Source organism: Mytilus edulis, chromosome 7 (assembly GCF_963676685.1).
Source record: "Mytilus edulis chromosome 7, xbMytEdul2.2, whole genome shotgun sequence".
NCBI classification, from domain to species: Eukaryota; Metazoa; Mollusca; class Bivalvia; order Mytilida; family Mytilidae; genus Mytilus; species Mytilus edulis.
In genome coordinates, this window is record NC_092350.1 from 31,580,696 (window position 1) to 31,602,254 (window position 21,559).

Here is a 21,559-nt window from a genome sequence, read left to right on the forward strand (position 1 = left end):
TTAAAAAACCAAGAATGTATAAGAACCAAAACAGTGGAAGAGCTATATAAGGGAAAAGGACCTAAAACAAATAGCTAATTCCATCTAAGGTCAACATAGTTATCAACAAATGTATGGTATAAATTTATTAAGGTCCTGATTTTTTAATTTTTTATTGAAGTTAAAATATCATACAGGAACTTTCTTTTGTTTGTCTTTGTAAGGTATGGACAACATACAGAGGATTTTAGGTGTCCTTGTGTGATACCTGATTTCTACATGTGTATTATGAATACATTTTGTCATCAATGAGCCTTTTATAGCTTACTATATGGATAATGGTATGGGTTTTGCTCATTATTGAAGGCTTATGGTGCGAGTTGTTCTTCGTATCATTATCCAAGATTGTTGCACCATTGGCAATCATGCAACATCTCCTAATCTATACATTTTTCCTTTTGCTAAAATGTATTTGTGGGTATTCATTTCTATTCATTATCATAGTATGCTACAGATTACAAAGGTACCATCTTTTGTGAATTTGTAAGTATCATGTAGCAAAATTTGTTACTGCCAGAAACAGTCTTCATGCTATACCACAAGACCACCAGCACAGACTTATAACATTGCTTTTGTGCTGGTAAAATTCTCCCCTACAAACCAACCAAAGCCAACTAAAATATTTTAAAAATTGAGCTTCTAGCATGTGGATTCACAATAAATGCCATAAGGACAAGCCTTACTTCTGTAAATGCTAAATATACAGAGAACACTTGAATAACCTCCTACATATTTAAAGAGACATTTCTTTGAATATTTTACACTGCCACGAATGGCTACGATTATCTTTGTAGTTTTATAATCATGATGTAAAAAAACAAAACCCCCAGAAAAACTTGTATAAATTCAAGGCACTTCAACTTGACAGTTTCAAATATTTCATGTTAAGATGGACAGTTGAAGGCCGTACTTTAACCTATAATGGTTTACTTTTTAAATTGTTATTTGTATGGAGAGTTGTCTCATTGGCACTCACACCACATCTTCCTATATCTATCTATGAAACCTTATAGCCTAATTGTTAAACTAGCACGGTCATGTAGAGAAAAAAAAATAGTTGCCATTAATAATGTGCTAAGCTGGTTCATAATGTGTCTATATAAGGATGATTAGATTGTGCTTAAGCCATTGTAAGACTGATTTAACTAGGCTTCACATTCCTATAGCGATTCACAAACAGAGCTTTTCAAAACTTCAAAGATTTATTACTGAGGCTCATTTAAGGAGATCTTAAATTAATTTGTCTCGTTTTTCTATCTTTAAGATCAGTTTTCATCTTGCTTAATTTTTCTCAGACTTTTTGAACGCTACGGAAAAAACTGGAAATGAACACACCATCAATTATTTGACAAACTGCCAATTATTGTAATTTAATACCCCACAAATCCCTGTCATTGTTATAGCAGCTTAGTGCATTAAGACACAAGCACAAACACTAAGAGTTAATTTGTTTCTTTCAGGCTAACCTTTGGTATTTGATAAAAGACAATAATGTTTGTGGCACTCAACTGCCATACACAAAGTTAACCGCTTAACTTCATACCTGAGATAACAACTTAATTTTTACCTTAACGAGGTATAGATGCAATAATTGCAGTAATCGTCCTCCAGCAGGAAGAAATGATTCATTTGAGAATTTAAGCCATTAAAGTACATCGTTTACGAAAGATGACAAAAACATTTCCAACAAAAAAGGCCAGTTGTTAATGGTAACATAATATCTACCAGAAATGGGATGAATTATTCACATTTTAATGTGCAAATGGAACATAATTGATGCTACAAATAGACTTAAGATATTATAATTTTATCATTATATAAAACTGTGTACCTGTATAAAGGTTAATGTGGTTTACTTTGATTTTTCACTGTTCATTTTATCCTGTAATCAAAGATGTTTGGTTTATTTTAATTAAAAGGCTTTTACTGGAACAAATGTAACAAAGTTTAAATAGAGGGCTGATTATATTAATTTTCTATTATTACACTTAATTTTTCAGTAAATGATATATTCTTCAATGGTTTAGTCCACATTATAAGTGGCTATCATATTTCCATGCTCAAAGGTCTAGGACTTCTGGTCCAAAATTGATATTGACAATTTGAATATTTGATGTGTTGAATAAATGGATGAAACACATTGTGGATTGCCATAAATGACAGGTAAAATAAATGGATGAATGGATGAGAGAGAGAAGCAATTAATGGATAAGAAGACAGATGTAAGATGTAAATGAAGGAAGAATAGATGACCAAGGCAATGACTATATGGATGGTTGAATGACAAGCAATAAGGTTTGCCCTATAAGGGATGGATGAGTGGATGGATGAGAGAAGAAATAGATAGATAAAAAGACAGATGTAAGATGTAAATGAAGGTCAAGAAAAGACAACCAAGGCAATGAATATACGGATGGTAGAATGACAAGTAGTAAGCTTTGCCTTATAATGGATAGATGACAAAAATAATGGATGCCACGGATGGATGGATGGATGGACGAATGATTAAATGATTAATTGTTATGAATGGACAAAGGAAAGAATTATGAAGAATGGATGAATACTATGAAGGATAATGCTATAAGTAAAAGATTCTAATTGATAGACAGATGTATGGAAAAATTGGATTGGTGGATACAGGTATGGATAAGTCGGTTTGACGGACAGACAATTTTCAAAATAAAAGGAGACTTCTCAAATATGTTCCTTTAGATAGCTACCAAAATATATTCTATTAGATAGTTTGACTCAAACAATTCCATTAAATAATGGCTACATATTCTAATTCTATTCAGAGGAATAACTTGTAACATTTCTCTCATGTGAGAATGTTTTGTTAAAAAAAAAAAAAGATTTATTCTTCCTTGAAATTTGCAGGACAATAAAATTAATTAAGTTATGTTCAATAAATGTATCTTTTTAATACAGGTAATTTGCATAAATAAGAAATTACTATTTGGATCACAAAGAGATGAAATAATTCAATTTTTCCCATCCATTGATATTGACATGCAAAAATATTCTAGATTTTATAATAAATTCATTTAAAAATTCAATACTATCATAAATTCTAAAGTTCTGAATTCAAAACAATACAACTTGGAACCCTTTTACCACTAAACCATAACCCACAAATTATAATGATCAAAAATACAATTATTCGTAAAATTCGTTATTATATAACTTAAATTACAGACCAAGACCCAATAAAACCTTGCTTCATCATCTTATTCAATAATAGTAGTAATATTACAATGTTACGAAATCTTTTCAATTTGATCAAAGCTCAGCTGGGTTGGTTTTGTAGGTTTGAATACAAGTAGTTAACAGCTTACAAGAGCTTAAAACCATATGTTGGTAGATTCAACAAATCCCTCAGCTTCAGAATCTAACCAATTAAATACTATTGTTTGACAATGAGCCCTCACAATAGAAAAATTTTCTTTATAAAATGGGCTCTTTAACACTCGTTACAGAACAAACATAGAACAATTACACTCCAACATCATCAATATATTGATCTCTTCTATAAGTAAATATGGAGCGATTTCATTTAATACCAATTGTTCTATTATAAAAACATTACTATGGTGAAATAATTATTGATTTTCGCCAATTATAACGTAAACAATGGCTTTAGACCTCAAAAACCAAAATTTTTAGACTGAAACTTCAGAAACATTTTACGATGTGGTAAATCATCAGTGGTCATTGTTTATCGTAACAAAACCCTAACCACTGTTAAACGCTTAATACCATTCTTCTTTTGATAACGCTAAAACATGTTATACCACTTAAAGAGATGTACATGTCCGAGCTGAAAGTTTTCTACAAAATACAGGAAATCAGCGCTTTTGAAAACCATGAAGCTTGCCAATGTTTATTTCAGTCACCTTGGAAACCTATTATCTCTCCAAACCTGAATGAAAACACCATTATTAATTTGTGTTTGCTAAATACATTTGATAAAGTAATAGCTAACAGTACCAAAATTAAATTTGTCATTTAAAATCATTTTCTACAAGATAAAATGGTTATGTCAGACATGAAGAAAATTACAACGTTTACAATTATCAAATGGTGCGGAGAATTTTCTCACAGAAGATACGAGTCTCATAGAATGATAATGATCCTTACTGACACAATTTCTAAGGGGAAAAAAAATAATGTTTTCCGACTTTTCCTTTAATATTTGTGTCATTGAACATTTCAACCATTTGCTCTAATTTTCTGTTTGCGAAAAACTCTCCAATGAAAAATTCCTAACAAAAACTTTTAATACTGGTATCGCAAGCAATTTTTTTTTCTTTTTTCGGTACATCTGATCTTAATCTACTGTATGCACAGCTCACAAAATGATTTCCGTCTTCCAACCAAATCAGAGTTTCGATATATGAAACTCCAAAACATTTAAATAATAAATGACATAGGAAATGCAAAAAGAAAATGCAACAGTACAATATGTGGTGCTTCTAAAAAATTCATAGCAGACAAAATAGGTCAATATGAAAATAAGAAATGGGGTAGGATTACCAATGAGACAACTCTCCAGAAGAGACCAAAAGACACATAAATCAACAACTATAGGTCACCTTGCCTTCAACAATGAGAAAAGACAAAACCGTATTTGAAAATAAGTACCATAGTCAATCTTTTTATGGTAATCCCTAAAACCAATGGAACGAAACAATAAAAATTGCACAATACAAATGTAAAATAAATTGATTCAACAATTGTAAAAGTTACATGCATGTCCATTCATTGGTTACAAGTTACCTATAGAGGATGAGTGAAACTCAGTTTGATCCTGATATCAATTGGACAGACACACAAACTCAACATCTACCCAGCTAATACCATATTGAGTGCAAAGCGCTTATTTAAGGTTATAAGTATAATTTTTTTGCAGTGCTTGATGATTTATAAAAAAATTATAGAAAAAAGTCCTATCTAAGAGCTCCAACATTTTTATATAAAATATCTGTCACTGAAACAATTTATGTAAACACATGTTTTAATAATTTGACAGAGGAGTAGTAACTTTACTCTACACATGTGACAAATGAGCGACTTAAGTCACTTTATTTCTAGCACTGTATGAACTGGTCAGTTCTAAATATAAAAGAAGGTTTAACAAGATTTCTAACCTCGTTGGTCATCTGTAAGTAAACTGACACATGACAACCCCTTACGCAAACTCGCCAAACTGCCCACTACTAAATAAAGCCGAAAGTTACAAGGTTTATTAACAACACAGCCTAAGACTGACAGGATATTAAATTTACAAGATGGATATAAGCAAATCGTCATGTTTGATGAGAAATATTGGTAATTAGGAAGCCTGCAATTTGAAATCCACGAGAGACCTACGACTGACATTGTCTTTCCATGACAGAATTGGTTTGGCATCCTGCCAACTCAGCTTATTGCACATCTTGAGTGACCAGAAACTTAATTAAACAGTACTGGGTAACATCATTTACTTCTAGTCTTTGAATAACATGACCATTCGGAACACCTTGTCCACGGCTAAATATAACATGACCTAAATAATATCAGGTTCTGTACATGTGTACTGTATTCAGTTGTAATCAACAATTATATTAAATTTCAAATAAATTTTGAATTCGTAAGGGGTAAGAATTGGTACTACTGAAGTATTTTCTATCTCTTTACTATTCCCTTATTTGTCTAACTGAACAATGTATACAATAGTTTTTATAAAGTTTCTTAGGTTTTTCATCAAATATTAACATGAGTTGTCTATATCGGTCAGAAATCTAACTAATAGCTAGTGGTCGAGAATAGATACATGATATGTAATAAGAAAATAATGCATATCATATTCCTATTTTATATTTCTAAATGGATATACTCATGTGTTCTATCTTTTGATAGTTTGCCTGACACACAGCCTCAATGCTCCTAAATGTTAAAATGGCTACTCTACAACCAAATATTTTTAAGATTTGTTTTAGATTTTGCATATTAAACTGAGCTCCAATCATTACCAAAAAACTCATCTTGGGGGCAGAGAACACATGTATATTTTAGACAAACAATTAGAACCGATATAATGTAACTCATAAAGGCACAAATTTTTGGGTTGAGTTCAACTAATTTTCAGTTGTTCAAATTTACCACGGATTCATTATTATTTTTCGGATACCAATTCTCTTAGATTTGTGGGTAACCACAAATTTACATGCTTAACAACGTACAAATTTTCTATAGGCTTTGTATGCAGATTTTGGTATGACCACAGAATTTAATATCTACAAAAATACCCTTTTCCCTCAATCCACAAAAAATTGTATTCACGAAAAGTAAACAAATTGCAAATAATTTGTGGTAAAGATGTATGTTGTTGACTTAACTCAACAGAGTAAATTATTATCCCCCTCTCCAAATGTTAAGTATTCTACTGCCGTACTGGTATACAGATACATAAACCTAAGATATAACCACAACTTAAAATCAATTATTAATAAACAATGTTCATCATGGGGGATTTAATATGTATTACATCACAAATATAAACTCCATAAATCTATTACCATAACAAAATTAGGAATGAAATATTTTGTATACATATCTCTATTCGGCATATACTGGGCAAATGGTTTTACATATATATGACAAATGAAATTTTGAAGAACAAGAATGTGTCCATAGTACATATTAGTACACAAATGCTCCACTTGCATTATCTTTACACAAATGCTCCACTTGCATTATCTTTTTCTATGTTCAGCAGTGGACAGTGGATTCGTCTCATAACTCTAATTTGGCATTAAAATTAGAAAGATCATATCATAGGGAACATGTGTACTAAGTTTCAAGTTGATTGGACTTCAACTTCATCAAAAACTACCTTAACTAAAAACTTTAACATGAAGCGAGACAGACGAACGAATGAACGGACGGACAGAGGCACAAACAAAAAACATAATGCCCAAAAATGGGGAATAAAAATATCTTTTAGTAAATATGATATTTGTTTTTTGTTGTTGTTATTAGTGTTGGTGGCTTACTTACAATGTATGTAGTAATTGAGTCTTAAAATCTTTTTTTTTTTATTTTTTTTTTTTTTTGCATATTTTGAAGTCATAAAGCTGTTTTGATCCTTGTCCTCTACAAATATTTAGTAGATAGTTGCCACATTGGCAATCATATTATATCTTGTTTCTTTTCAAGAGGTCACTTTCACATCAAGCTTGAAAAAAAAGGTTCCTGGATCACAGGTTCAAAAATGGTAAATTTTCACATAGAGATAGGGGAACAAAAAGGGAGATTTTACAAATATTGATACAAAAAAAGGAGCTATTTTAAAAAGTGTCCTACATAAATACATTTTTATATGGTTTGGCATCAGTACATTGCACCAATAAACTAATCTAAATAATAATGAATATGGCACATCTGAAATGAAGTAATCTGAACCAGCATTAACATTAGTTTTAATTACGCTGTTCCTATACACGACAATATGTCTTCCTGTATAGTAAAAGATACTGTATTGCTCATGAAATATTCAGAACATGGAAATATAGCAAGAGACAGAAGATTAAAGAAAGAAAATAACACAAAAACTTAGCAGGTTGTGATAGTAAATCATGACAAGTAACATGACAAATGCACGTTTTTATAATTTTCTTGATGGATGAAGAAATGTTAGAATATCCTGTCTTCATACTGCTTGTTTGGATAAAACCATTTCTATTATTTTTTTCTATGGCAGCTTCATGAATGTCACGGTCTTATGAACTTAGGATTCTTCCTGAATTAATGCTAGAATTCAGATTTCTAAAACACCTTTATGTGGATGTTGCTGAAGCAGATAATCACAACTACAAAGTAACAGGTAATATGGGGTTCAATAAAGGAGAAACTCTATGGTGGGGGCTCATTAGGGAAACTTATTGAAAAACGCTAGGTAATTTTGTTAAACAATGGTTAACTAATTATCTTAATAAAATCTAATTAGATAAATATAGACCTAAAAGACAATGGGAAATTAAAAGTTACTTAACTAGAAAGATAAGGAATTTATAAAAAAAAAAAAAAAAACAATCCTTGCTCTCTGAGCACAATTCTACTTTGTTTAAAATGGCAAAAAAAAAATTGGTGATTCTGTATTCTCTTTATACAATTTGAAGTTTATTTAAGATGACAGGAAGTTTCTGGTTACAGTTTCTCATATGATAAATTTAATATATTTCCTCTATTTTGTCTTCTTACAGGAATTTCCTGATTTTTTTTGTTCAATCCATCTTCATCTATAAATTACGGGAAAGTAGATCAGTTACAATCCCACTGTGCATTTATGACTTTAATTATATATGGAATTAATTTTTGAAGGATCAGGTAATAGACACCACCGCATGCAGTATCGTGCACATGGCATGCATGCATCATGCAGACAAAAAAACTTGAATTCTGGTATAATTTTTTCTTCAGGAAATTAATTGTTTAACAATAGCAGTGTGCAAACTCATTTGTTTAAATAAATATGAAAAAGTCAAACGATATTTTATAAATATTAATTTTTGTTTAGATACAGATCCAATATAAATATCATTTTGATAAAGATGTCAAGAATATGGACAAAAAATGAACAATTCCAGACTAAATTCTAATTGAATTACATTGCATCTGAAATGATGTTGTGGAGAGGTATTGTTCCTATCACATCTGTGACAGGGATGTTTTAAACTTCATCATCGTTCGGTCCTTGAATTTCTATGCACATCAGAAAGCTATCTATTTCAACTCTAAAAAAGCATATCATATTTTTCATATCATTTGTCCAGACAAAAATAAGTTCTGAAATTTCTGTTTGACAGCTGTTGTCGTTCTACAATGTTATCTAATAGTAAATCTGATTGGTTCCCGTGAGGGACATATAAGGAAGAAACTCGACCCTGTTCTAAACAAACTGTACAGAGCTTAAATGACAAATTGCATGATAAAATACATTGACCAGGCCTTTGAAGATATTGATTTTCTGTCTTAATTGAATCAAACAGTTTTAGATTGCTCCCATGATTAGCCATATTTTTATGACTTCCACATTATTTTTACAAAATTTTCTGCTTTGTTTGATTTTATTTATATGTAAATAATGAGCTTCAAACAAAAAATTATTGGAAAAAAAATCACTTATAATAATCTTAAATTGCTGTGTTTCAAAAAAATTTAAAGCAGCAAATTGTCTTGAAGGAGATTCTTGTATCTATGGTAACAACTCCACACTTCATTTGCTACAATCATAGGCTGAATCACCTTCCAATTCAGTTATTAGTAGACTGCATTTACAAACAGATTGAATATTGTAAAAAAAAAATCCTGTAGTTTAATTTCAATCAAAGGATACCTACATTATAGATTATTTCTCCTCCATCTTTTCTAATCATGAGACCTTAATTTCCCTTTGAAATCAACAACCTTGAAAGTACCATTAAAAGATTATTTCTTATATGGATATACATATGTAACATTTAAATCCTTATTAATCTTAAGAACAATATATCGCACAGATCAAAATTCATCACAAAATTTGAATACATACATATTTATAAAAAATTAACAAGCAACTCTACTGCAGATTTTTATATTGATAAACAAGAATGTGTCCATAGTACACGGATGCCCCACTTGCACTATCATTTTCTGTGTTAAATTGTCCATGAAATTGGGGTAAAAACTCTAATTTGGCATTTAAATTAGAAAGGTCATATCACAGGGAACATGCATACTAAGTTTCAAGTTGATTGGACTTCAACTTCATCAAAAAGTACCTTGACCAAAAACTTTAACCTGAAGCGGGACGAACGGACTAAAGGACAGACGGAAGGACAAACGAATGGACGCACAGACCAGAAAACATAATGCCCCTCTACTATCGTAGGTGGGGCATAAAAAGGCAGAAGATACTAAAGGGATAGCTAAAAACGAAAGTCAAAATCAACAAAACAGGGAACACATTGGCCAAAAAGAAAATGGACAAAAAAAAACAAAAGAGGTCTACAAATTGATGCATAGAAACTAACGACTGAGCAACACGATGTACGTCAAAAGCAGTGGTGATTTCAAGAGCTCAAAAAGGGTAGGCAGATCCATTTCCACTAATGGTACCCTTCCTGCTGGTCATTTAGTGTAAATAATCAGGGATGTGTAACAATCTGGGAAAAATCATTTATATAGCATAAAGTTTTGGTTTTAACAAATATAAACTAGCAGTCTTTTTTGTATACCAGAGCCAGTGTATAATGCATGAAAATTATAGAAGCTGGGTGAGCTAGTATATAAATCATGCTATTATTTTTTTTATGAGCATAGAAATAAACCATTTCTTCATCTTAAGGGTTTATCACTTTCACTTCAATGAACATGTATCAATGCCTACAAAATGGCCAAAGAATGGATCTATTTTTGGTATCTAAGACTTTGAACCTTGAAAGCAATTATTTCAGCAATAAACCCTCTTTTTTTAGATTAATCCATTACGCCAAGGGACAAAATAACAAAGTACTGTATGTTTAGTTATCAACGTCAGATAAATACCGTTACCTATTTATCTGCCGTTCTAGGTAATGTAAATATATAGTTTCTGACTGGCTAATTCCCCACCGATCCATTATCCAAGGCATATAAGACTGGACAATTACAGTTAGCTATTATGGTCAACATACAACATAAATACATGCTAGACTGAAATAAATAAAGTCCCAGGAGACATTTCCTCCATATTTACATTCTCCCTGAAAATAGTAATATTACTACTAACTCAGTCTCTGTATTAATTCAACTGTAAAATTAATTCTAAACAATGCATGTGTGTTCGTAAAACACACACTATGCATATATAGGAATAAATATTAATTGAAACCACATAATATTGTATGGAAATGAATCTCCAGGGAATGACTCACAAATAATTCAGACTGTTTATAAAAAATTAATTTAAGCTGTCAAAATTTCCAGATCATTGCCAGTTAGATCCAGGGTGTCAGATTTTTCAAAAGATACAATTCTAACTTGTAAACACAATGTTATATATGTCATCAAATATTGATAGCAATATTATCAAAATAAACTTTTCTGAAATTTCAAAATCAGCTTTTAAATGTAAAATGATTATCTTTTTCATCTATATTCTAAGCGGAAGTAATGCTAGTGAAGCTTCTGAACTGATTCACCTGTATCTTGATTTACTAAGGGAAACTCCAAAAATTACCATGATGGTCCGAGACCACAATTATTTTGTAGTGCATTTCTTTTAGAACATAAATGAAAATAAAAAAAATCCCACCTGCGCTTTCTCAAAGAAACTTTTACAGTGTGTTGTACTACTTTTGGGACAAATTACATCAAAATTATATAAAACTTCATTGGCTCTAACTCAAAATATGGACAATTTTATGTTTAGGGCGTCTTGAAATCTTTTGACAGCTTCTGAAGTGCTAATTTTAAACCTTACCTGGACCAAATCACTACTTTCCTTTAAAATTCTGGACCCAAATTTTTTTACAGTGTAATTTCACCCCCCTACTTGCAATTTGAGGCATTAAACATGGAGAAATAAATTTGGAAGGGGTATAAAAATTAATGGCAAGTAACCCACTGTCAACACTAGGGACTATATTCGTGAACAACGAAAATCAAGGGACGACAATTGTGGTCTAGGACCTGATGACAAAATATTGAATTTGCACAAAAGCACTATTTTTTTTACATTCTAAGAGAGTTTAAATAAATTATAATAAGGGTTTAAGGAGGAGTTGTAGGAACAAAATTGGGTTCACCAAAAATGTGTACTTTAGTGTGCAGACAGAGACATATAATACACCTTATCGCTATTTGTCCGCCATTACTGGATATCACACAGGTTCCTGTAAAATTTTGACATCATAAAACAAAATATCTGACGCCACAATGGAAAAGTGATTGTTGTATGCGTCAAAAGTTGAAGCATTCGGGACAGCTGGGATTAGCGATAAGGTGTGAACAATATGTATTATATTTTATGTCACTGGTGCAGATATGAAGAAGTCCATGTCATCCCAAAATAAACCCCAAAAATCATTCAGATGAAGAAATGAGATTGATTGATTGGTGTTTAATACCACTTTCAACACTTATATAGTGCTGTTTCTAGCAGGTCATTTTGTAGGTGGAGGAAGCCATAGTGCCCATAGAGAACTATTGGCCCTCAGTAGGAAAACTGACAATCCTAGTCAATTGAAATGAAATATGAGGTGCTGAATAACATCATGTGTATATTACAGTGAGATTCTGTGAGAGTCTCATAAAATTGTGTCAAGTGGTACAGGAGAGTTTGTGAATTCAAGAGTGGGTCTGATGGACAAACTGACTAGACTTGCTTATGGACACTATATATGGCTGCTTTAAAAAGCCTGGAGTATAATAGGCCATTTACTTTTAAACATCAAAATCTGGTTTCAACAATACACCTCATAGCTATTTAAAAATCTGTGCTGGTTGACCTGAGAATCTACGCCCCTTGAACCATTAACATCATATAACAATCACTTTTCCAATGTGGCATTTGATATTTTGTATTATGATGTCAAATTTTTTTGCTACAATATTTGCTACTGAACAAATATCAATCAATTCAGTCTTAAACCTTTAACACAAATATAACTGACAAACTTTTTCTTGATAGCTTCCATTCAATTCATTCAACACTTATATCCATGAGAATGATATAGAGCTCATATTGAATAGACATCAGACTCAAGTGATCATCAGTCAAGTGTTGATGACTAGTCATGTTGTCTTTTTTATTTCCTTTGGTTATTTGTGATGCTGGGTTGCTGTCTCATTGATGTTTACCCCACATCTCCTTTTATTCATTTCTATTAACTGCTGTTAGGGGAAAAAAATAAGTTATTCCCAGCTTATGCTGACTATATACAGAATTTTTCTAAATATATTGATTTTGATATCAGTATTCAAACAAAAGGATCTAAATTTTTATTTATTTCTGCTGCAGAAATTAAAAATAAAACAATGTTTTCCATACATATTATCATATGTTATTATCCATATATAGAAATATCCAATCATTCTTTATCTTGGGGAAAAATCTCATTAGTAAACATTTATCATGGAAATTTAATGAACTACATGACCGCCACTCTTTCTTTTCTCTCTGCTACTTATTAATTATTCACAACAATAACACGACTTCATTGTGAGATACTTCTATACACCCTGTATTCACCGAGGCCTGAAATGGGTTTATTCATTTTATTTTTTTCTGTCTTCCCCCACATAAATACTTCATTACAATGTTACAAAATCTGTCTGATGGAATTCTAACGTTCCTGGCAATTTTTTTTCTTTGATGGCGACAAGAAATTCCTTAACATCAGAAAACAGCAATAAAACCTTTTTCTTCTTCCATGAAATGACATTAATAAAATGCTGATATCTTAAATTTAACTTTCATCCTCGTAAAAGTCCACAAAAAGTAACAAAAAATATCAAAAGCCCATTCTCCTATCAAAATTAACCACAATTTTAAATTGGACAGATAGCATCCTGGTTGCCATGACGACTTGGCATTATCATTCTACAAGCACTATGAATGTAACAAAGTGTGACAGCGGAGAAATAAATTAGATTGTATCCGGCCTCCATGTTTTCCATGCCACTTGGCTGATAACATAGAATGTTTAATAGTTGTGTTTCTGATTGTACAAATATAGCAACGATAGCTTTTTCTCTTCTCTTTCACTGATTTATATCAAAGCCAGGCATTTATGCCTTCAAATGGATACTTCGCTTAATTCACTTTTATGATAGTTCGTTTTTCTTACCACATTTTGTTCGTTTTTAATTTACAGAAATATAGCTCCTGGGAATAGTAGTCTTTTCAGCTTCTGTATTTTTTATGATTAATTGCAAATATTCCTACACAAATGAATAACTGACAAGTTAGTTTCCTCACATGGGAATTTATTGCAAAAAAAAATGTGTAACTAATAAATTTTTAAGGACGAGACCTTACTCAAATAAAGCTTTAGAAATTAAGAACAAAAACAAATGGTTATATGATATTAGAAGAATTAATTACATTATTATTGAAAACAAAGCAGTTACTGACGATCCTTGTTAAGTCAGTTATTTAAACAAGACCTGTCCAAAAACATGAGCAATATCAAACACATGATATCTCACACAACAGAGATAGTCTCAGCTTCTCAATAAAAAAAAATAACTCACTTTTAAATTGGCAATTTCAAATCTTGTCTTATAATCTGTCCAGTTAATTTAAATTTCTACACAAAAACTTTAAAAAAACAAAACTTTCTTCTGTTTATTGTAAGAGTTCTCAATGATTTACACATCAAAAACTGGCATAAAAACAGGTTATAATGGACTATACAGTATGGGTTTGGCTCATTGTTAAAGGCTAAATCAAATATCCATAAAAATACCAGTTTTCCTGTAAAGTTGAAAATAGGTATCTAAAAAAATAAATAAATCCTCAGTATATGTAATAAACATAAAAACATCCTAAATACATTGTTCTCCAATGAACAAAAGTAATATGTATATATTACATAAATAATGAGCGATATTTATATGTTTATATTTTACATATGTGATAATTGTTCTTTGAATGTGTTACTAGGGACAGCTGGATGCAGTCAGGTGACACAAAACCAGAAGGTGAGAATGGTCATGTCCCCATTAAACCTTCTTGCTCAAGCAGTAGTGCGTGCATAAGTGATATGATGTTTCACATGTCTGCTTGTATGGTAAAATGGTACATTGGTTTACAAAACAGCAGCACAAGTCATATTTATAGCCATGTGGATGGATGGGCAATGAGATACAGACAGAGGCACAAGAAAAGAGGTTTAATGCATGGGAAAAACTTAAAATATAATTGTAGAATCTTGCTAAACAGCCGATCATGCATTTCTATCAGTCTGCACACAAAAAATGTACCAATTATGTATATATACATGTATATCGACAACATATGTCATATATATACATATACATATGTTGTCTTAAAAGTAGAACAGAAATCAAGACAATGTAATTATTTCTATATCCAGTTCTACAGAGACTAGTACATTGCACCATATCTTATTCTATTCATTTGTATTTATTGAGTTATCCAATCATTTTTGCAACACAAATCAAACCAAAAAAGGTGTTGATAGGATATAAATCTAAGTAAGTATTAAGTACATAAGTTTCCAGGGTAATTATTCCATATGCCATCAGAATATATAAATATAAATGGTTATATGTATACAACTAATAATCTAGATCATCCGATTAAATTCTTCAATATTTCCTACAAGACTTTTCATTATCATGCTTATTCTGTTGTAAATTAAAGATTTATAACTTTCTCACGAGAGATGATAAAGAAGATCAAGATAGATTCCATCATCAAAACCAAGATTAGCAAGAGGTACTGCAAGCAAAGCTAACAAAATAATACCCTCCTTCTACTGCCCCTTATAAAGTCCATGCTCAAAAATTTGAGATGCCCAATGGCATCCTAGGTAAGAGTTTCTGAGAAAAATTTCATCTAATTCTGATAATGGTAAAAGTGGAAACATTAAAATTTGTACAGTAGTGTGCATCAGATTTGCTGAAGTTAACTGTGAATATGATTCTGATAATGAAACAAAATACAAACAACCGTTTGAGCATTAGAAGTTTAATATTTTGAGAAAGGTTCTAAGAATTGTTATAAGGACTTAGGAAGGAGTTACCATCCTTAAATAAAACAATGGCAGATTCAATGCTTTGGTAAAGGAAACCCCACAAATAATTTCAACCAAAAAACAAAGTAGATGGGTATTTTTGAAACGAGGGATTAAAATTTAGGAGGGAGAGAGGATACAACTGTGTACTTATATTCATTCAAAAATAAACCTCAAAACACCATAATGATAAAGAAATGAAAAGGGTAGTGCAAATGTTAATTATATCAGTAAGATTCTGTGAAAGTTTCAGAAAGATCTGTCATGCAAATTTATAAGCAGCTGAAGATACAAAAGTGGGGTATAAGAACTAATGAACAGACCAAACAAAAGACTCCAATATCACAATATAGTTCCTACTGGTATGAGCATGAAGAATTTTACAGTGTAAATATATTCTGATCTTAATCATTGTAATCATTTTGTAATCATTTGTACCAAATTTAACTTGTGATTATTCTGCCTGTAATGGGCGTCTTTAATTGACAATAAAATATATTTGATTTGATTTGATTAAAATATTACAAATTCAAGAATAGTTTTCTAACACCAAACCAAACATCTAAACTATAAGACCTAAGAGATGATAAAAGAACTTGTGATATGGTGTTATTTTCTCACCAGTGCGATCAAATAAACATGGTTACCTTTTCAGACATTCAGTAATCACAAATTGGAATGTTTTCAGCCAGAAAGAGCCACTAAATAGATCTTTTATATATATTTTGAAATTGCACATATTTTTCATGACCTTACACACTTCTCAGAATTGTGTTCCTGGTTCCAATAAAGAACAATAAAGGTAATATTCATCACTTTAAAACAATTATAATTTTGACTAATGGTTTTCATAAAAAGGTGGGTTCATAAGCAAACTGAAGTGATGGACATAAATGTGACCTTTACTAGTTTGATCTCTAATTTACAACAAACAGAAGTTCATTCAGTCACTATTTACCATCTATTTGAGCTAATTGTCAATATGTCAAACAAAGACATTTGATCAAACAAATAAAAATGGTGGAGCATCAGAAATTATTAACTTTATTAACAAAAAACAAAATGTCATTTATAAACAGCATTATCATGACTTCAAGCACAGTCAAATGAAACCGGAATCAATATGACATGTGCTTTTGTGTTGATGCTAACTTTTTCATCAAAATCTAAATATAAATATCTATCTGTGAAAACATGATATAAACATGAAAAGTTGACTGCAGCATTACCCTTGCCTCTAATGAAATCTAGATACAAAATAAAAGTTGAATTCATCCCTTTGAAAGTTTTATGGAGTCCATTATGAGTTGGTTGACTGTTTTGGAATATTTTTGTCACAGATGACTATGAATATGTTCCAATATTCTTAACCAAAATCTGTACACTTTTCCTTGCTTATGACATCACTGAATGTGACTTTTCATCCCATTTGTACTTGCATGAGCAATACTAGTGGCTGCTACATGTCGACTCAAAACTGCTAACCCTTCCAGATCACCTGAGTTCACCGTCAGTTTTTGGAGGGGTTTGACTCTGTTTGAGTTGCTCAATCTTTAGTTTTTTTTATGGTGTGTTTAGATGTCTTTTCGTTTTTTCATTGATTTTTGAAATGGTATTGTGTTTTTCCTCCACTCATGAGTTTTGAATGTCCCTTAGGTATTTTCTTTTTTCTTTTTATTTATTAATTATTTATACTGTTACATCAAAAATATAGTAGCAAAGACATTTAATGCTTACGAAAAAACTATTTTTCTTTTTTTTTCTTTTCAATCTTTTTCAAAATTTAGAAATGATGTATGATTCCCACATTTTTTAATGAGTACATCAGCATTAGAGAAAGGGATAGTATATTTATTATTTTTGGTATTTCTGTCTTTGGGTTGCTGTTTCATTGATGTGTATAGCCCATATTTCTTTTTATTCATAAACACTAAAAGAAAGGGTAGAAATGAATCTACCGGTATGTACTTATTCGAGAACTATTTCTGCTCTTTTCACAAAATATCAAATAATAATTAGATTCATATTGAAAACAATACTTTTTTTGGTGAATCAAAAGTTATTTTCTGGATTTACCTACATCAGGAATACTCAAACCCCTAAAAAATTAGCACAATTTTTCCCATCCATATCTACTAAGTGAATATGAAATTCCCTCTTGTCTATTGTTGAAGACCTTGTGTTGACCTCTAGATGTCATTTGATTATTTTTTGCAGTTGGTTGTTCTCATTTATATATATATTCTACATCTCCTTTTATTCATCCTTGTTTTTTCTTTCTTTTATAAATATATAAGCAAAATTATTCAATTTATCACCATAGTAATAAATAATATGCCTTCAAATTATAAAGAAATTCAGCTTAGTGACATCTTTCACTGACAAGGCTTTGAGTCACAGATGGTAACCTCCATTAACATCTTATTCACAAATGTCTTGATTCAAAAAAATTATGACTATTTAGCAAGGGCAAATAACTTATTTATTCCCTATCAAGATTAGCTAAACATTTACATGCAAATAAGGACAAACTGCATTCTAAAATTTTCAACAAAAAAATTGTTTAATATCTGTGAATTAAAAAACCTAGAAAAAGTCTATAGAAATACAATATAAATATAAAATAAGAGATGCAATATGAATGCCAAGTAGACTGCTATCCACAGAGACGAAATGAAATTGATGCAAACATTTATATGTCACTGTCCAGTCTTCAACAATGAGCAAAGCCTATACCCATAGTAAGCTATAAAAGTCCATGACATGCACATCCTTTTGTCTCTGGAGGATAGATATCTTATTGTCAATCATACCACTCTTATTATCTTCATAACAAATTCATCAATCAGTGAAAGACTTTCATATCCATTATAGTTTGGTTTAACAGTAATTTAAATGGTGTTGATAAACCTCCAAACCCATCTTTATTTATGTCATTTGAAAATCACAATTTTAAGTTCTAAAGACCTTCCTGAGTGTTTGTTATGGCTAATGACCTTAAACTTAACATTATCAATGTTCCATGAATATGAGGTCAAGGTCAAAGGAGATCTTTCATTCTATACACAGAATATAGGACTTAGGTGCCTTAATTCATACAGTATCTGAGATATATAACTTTTCACAAAAAAACGTAACTATGAACAATGAACCAAGAAAATGAGGTCAAGGTCAGACACACACTATAAGATGGACACCTTACAATCCCACTTCACAACTAATATTGTTAATTTATTACTAAATTTATCTGATAAACATAAAAAAATCATGAAAACGTTGACCAATGAACCATGAAAATGAGGTCAAAATCGAATGAATCCTGTCTGACAGACATGTACACCTTATTACCATAATAAAACAATAAGTAATTTTTAAGATTGCTTGATGTCAATTGTCATAAAACATAAATATATTTTTTTCTATCAATAAATAGTGTCTTTCCAATCCCAAATCCAATCCCCCTAAAATAAAATTAGTCAGTTCACAAATCCTCATTTTCCTGTGACTTATTTTCTTTATATGTCATATTCTATAAAAGTATTATTTATATACAGTAACACCCTCTTTTCATACAGACGTGAACATAAAACTTGGAAAAATAATTGCCTACGTCATTTAATTGTATCCTATACAAATAACAGCCTATAAATGACAAATGGCTGTTCTACAACTGTTACTCTATATAACTTCAATTAACAAACCACAAATTATATATACGTAAAATGGTATGCCTCTCATCATTATTCCGTCCGTATAAGGTTTAAGTGGCTTAACAAAAGCATAATTAAGAAATTTTAAATAACGTTATTCTGTTTAGATAACGGGGAGCTGTTGCTCTTTGATTCAGCATCATTTGACACATGAGTGACGATGAATGAATAGTGTCAAGTTACATCATGATACCAATCCAGATATGACTTACGCACAATGATTGATAAGGCGCTGTTATAGGCGAGAATGATAAATCATCAACAAAATATTAAATAAAGTCAAAAATGACAATCCTGGAGAAAAACAGATATAGAATATCAGCATAATTTTATCCTACCTGCGATTAATGATTTTCCATTCCGCATCAAACTTGTATAGATAAAGTTGTTTTATATCATCACTAAGAGCTAAGTATTTCCCAGAATCTGAGCAGCAGGATGCTAGAATGTGATTTTTGGTTGAGGTGACACATTTGTCTGCATTGTTGTCTGATCTGTAAAAACAATAGAAAATCCCATGACATGATTAGAGCAGAGACACAGCAAAAATGACGGAGCATATTGCATAGCAGAATAAGCTAGAGATTTCATCAATAAAATTGACTGAATCCAAACCCTGAAAACATCATTTCCGAGACATTGTACACATAAAGTCAATATTTTCTCCACTACATATATTGATGATTTTTCTCCTACAATTCTTCAGGGATTAAACTATTCAATAAATCTATTTGTGCAACATAATTAAGTTTATCAACAAATGATATGCACATTTGTATCAATAGGTCAAGGTTAAGTCTTAAGATTGAAAAAAAATGAGGTTAAATGGAAAAAAATATTGAATTTGATGAGATATTAGTATGACATGTCATCGACAATGTATGATGATGCCTAAACATCCATAAAATAACCTACATTCAATGGTTTTCGGAAAAAAAATATTGAGGACATCTGCACTTTATTTAACCTTTGTACTCAATAGAAGGCTTTGTAAGTATGTACTGCAGCAACATAAAAAAAAATCAATAATAATTCTTCAATTGAAAACTGGGAGAGAGCGCCCCCCCCCCCCCCCCCCCCCCCCCCCCCTTCTTTTTTCAGTTTTCAATTTTGAAAACAGACATATGATCACTTAATCACTTATGATCCAGGCCCTAACATACACTCACAATTCATTCGATATATAAACATGCTTTAGGATGAAGTGGTATTTTAAAAGCTTTTGTGGGGTTCATATTGCTCAGTCTTTAGTTTCCTGTATTGATGTTTATCACTTTGTAGTTTGTTTTTTTTTGCCATGGGATTGTCAGTTTTTTTTCAACTTTGGAGTTTGTATATCCCATTGTTATCTTTGGCCTCTCTTTTCGATCATCTGAAGAATGAGGATTCAATCAATTAAATATAGTATTACAGTCAATGCTGCTCTTTTTAGGAAGTATTTTGCCACTGGCTTATCAGCAAACAACAATCAGACAGTCAATCTTAGAAAGAAGCTTCTGTGATGTATTTCGCCGGAAAACCACAAAACTGGTGTTTTTATCATCATATTATAATACATACATTTCTTTCCTAAACAGGATTTTTTATATTATGTAAATACCTAGGCCATTTACTTTGTGATTGTTTTATTACTTGAATGGGGATTGCTAATAACTAGTGCTTAATAATAATTTGATGATGTTTTACTTTTTCTATATGAACTCAGTATCTTAATTTCTGGGTTTAGATATACAATCTAAGAAGGACGCAAATGAATAACGACAAAGTCTTTGAGAGATAGGAATTGTTTTTTGTGTATAGAGAATGAACTCCTCTCTTTCCGTCACTAAGTCTTTCATTTATTTGAATAAGCTCAAAATGCCATCTACAATGAAAAAAGTGTTTATAAAAATAACTTGCAGTTAAAAATAACTATAAAATTATACAAAGCAATAAAATAAATGTTCATAAAAATATCTTTTAGTATGAACAACAAAACATTACACAATGAATTTCTATCACAATTGTTTAATTAAAGATGAAACAGGAGTAATTAAATACTTAAGA

General features: G+C 30.9%; 1 protein-coding gene across 1 annotated transcript in view; it reads right to left on the reverse strand.

Moving 5' to 3' along the window:
• Positions 1 to 21,559, reverse strand: part of LOC139481261 (tRNA (guanine-N(7)-)-methyltransferase non-catalytic subunit wdr4-like) — a 65,040-nt gene that overhangs the window by 27,577 nt on the left and 15,904 nt on the right. The window contains exon 3 of the mRNA XM_071264441.1: positions 19,852 to 20,007. Within this exon, the coding sequence (XP_071120542.1) occupies positions 19,852 to 20,007 (156 nt within the window). The remainder of the gene's footprint in view (positions 1 to 19,851; positions 20,008 to 21,559) is intronic.